This window comes from Helobdella robusta (genome assembly GCF_000326865.2).
Source record: "Helobdella robusta unplaced genomic scaffold HELROscaffold_33, whole genome shotgun sequence".
NCBI classification, from domain to species: domain Eukaryota; kingdom Metazoa; phylum Annelida; class Clitellata; order Rhynchobdellida; family Glossiphoniidae; genus Helobdella; species Helobdella robusta.
The window spans coordinates 1,363,305-1,365,307 of NW_008704623.1; the positions used below are offsets into that span (position 1 = coordinate 1,363,305).

Consider the following 2,003-nt stretch of genomic DNA (forward strand, 5'->3'; position numbering starts at 1 on the left):
CGGGGATTGATACCTGATTGGTTGGTTGATGGGTCGGTATGTTACCTGATTGGTTGGTATGTTAACTCATTCATCCAATCATTCCTTCATTCGCTTGATCGATTGTTTCTAGTTTCGTTCATTTGTCGTTTCGTTCGTCTGTTCCTATATTCATTCCTTCATTCATGTATTTATTTTTTTTTCTTTCGTTCATTCATTCATCAATTCATTTGTTCATTCATTTATTCATTCATCTATTCATTCATCTATTCATTCATTCACCAACCCAACAAAAATTATAATGCAAAGTAAAAATTTAACTCAAAGAGAAATTGAACTTAACCATAACAATCTTACCAACCACTAATTAAGCCAACTAAGCCCAGCTAATTAAGATAATCTATTAAAAGTCATCACTAATCAAATTGTTCATGAATAAATTATGGTAATTACTGGTCAGTGTATTCAGAAGAGCCGGGGTAGCATGTGTTGATGCCGTATTGCTCCTGGACCGACTTGGCTGGACATTTAGGCAGCTTATCTAATTATAATTAACCAATTAATTAACCGATTAATTAATTAATTTCATATTTATGAGTAATTATTTTTAATTCTGATCATTTGCTCAATTATTTTTCATTAGAACTACTTGTTCAATATGTATATTAATTGATGTTGTAGTAGTGGTAGTAGCAGCAGTAGTAAAAGCCGCAGAAATAGTAGTAGTAGTAGCAGTAGTAGTAGTATTTCTTGTAGTAGTGGTAGTAGTAGTAGTAGTTCTTGTAGTAGTGGTAGTAGTGGCGACACCATCATCATCAGGAGCGGCACCTAATTCAGTTGGACAACAGCAATCACAGCAGCATTCTTCCGGGCATAATTCTTCATCAGTGTTTTGATCGACGCTCGACGGACAGGCCATTGGGTCTTTCACACCTTCAGTCAATCGTTTCATTCTTTTTTTATTCATTCGTTTATTCATTCATTCGCGTGTTCATTCGTTCGTTCGTTCGTTCATCTCATTCACCCGTTGTTTGCTGTTGTAGTCTTTTATTTGTAACAATGATTTGTTTGATGTCAACTAATACAATATCATTCACTCATTCATTTTTTTTTATTCATTAGGTTTGTCAGTCAGTCATTCACCCATTAATTTTTTCATTCATTCCTTCATTCATTAATTCGTTCGTTCGTTCATCCATTATTAAGACAGAAAATTAACCATTCACTCTATAAATAATAACACTGATTTTTGAATTAAACATCATTTAATTGATATTGAAATAAATAATATAATAATAATAATAATAAATAATAGTAATAATAATAATAATAATTTAAAAGTGAACCTAGATTGATGTTGTTCCTGTATCCCTGGAACCTATCTGTGACGCCGACATTAGCACAGTATTCATTGAGACGATGTATAGTGTTATGTACGTACGGCTTCATGTCCTGTTTAAATTTGGAACCTTTTGAGAACCCTTCTGACATTTATTCGTTCATTTATCTGTTCACTTATTTCTTTTTCCATTCATTCGTTTGTTCGTTCGTTCATTCATTCGTTCGTTTGTTCATTCGTTCGTTCATTCATTCATTCATCCCTCCATTCAATCATTCACTTTCTGGATGTCGATCAGATTCTTCATGGTGTAATGATGAGCTTGCCTGACTTCAAGATCTAGGTGCTCCGCTATTTTACAGACGTTCATCCGATCTCTGACGTCACGAAATTTCTCCCGCGCTTTTTGTACTGCTTCGTATGACCCTTGTTCCGTGAAAAAAATTCGTTTGCTTGTTTGTTTGCTTGTTCGTTTGTTTGCTTGTTTGTTTGTTTGCTCATTATTTAATTATTTGAATAATGAATTCAATAACTCATTGACCGTAAGTCATTAATTGATTCATTAATTGATTCATTGATTGATTCATTCACTCATTCATTCATTCACTTACCGTATTCGTGTCTAATCTTTCTCGCTTCGGTGAAATGTTGAATAGATTGACTTTTGTTCAATAAGTCACTGCCT

The 2,003-nt window shown here is 33.5% G+C and overlaps 1 protein-coding gene across 1 annotated transcript; it reads right to left on the reverse strand.

Annotated features, from left to right (window-relative positions):
* Positions 1-428: 428 nt before the first annotated feature.
* Positions 429-1,470, reverse strand: HELRODRAFT_175396 (hypothetical protein; the record flags this gene model as incomplete). The annotated part of the gene is made up of 3 exons (XM_009022823.1): positions 429-520; positions 787-912; positions 1,326-1,470. 3 exons carry the CDS (start codon positions 1,468-1,470, stop codon positions 429-431), a joined length of 363 nt encoding a protein of 120 aa, XP_009021071.1.
* Between the last annotated feature and the right edge of the window lie 533 nt (positions 1,471-2,003).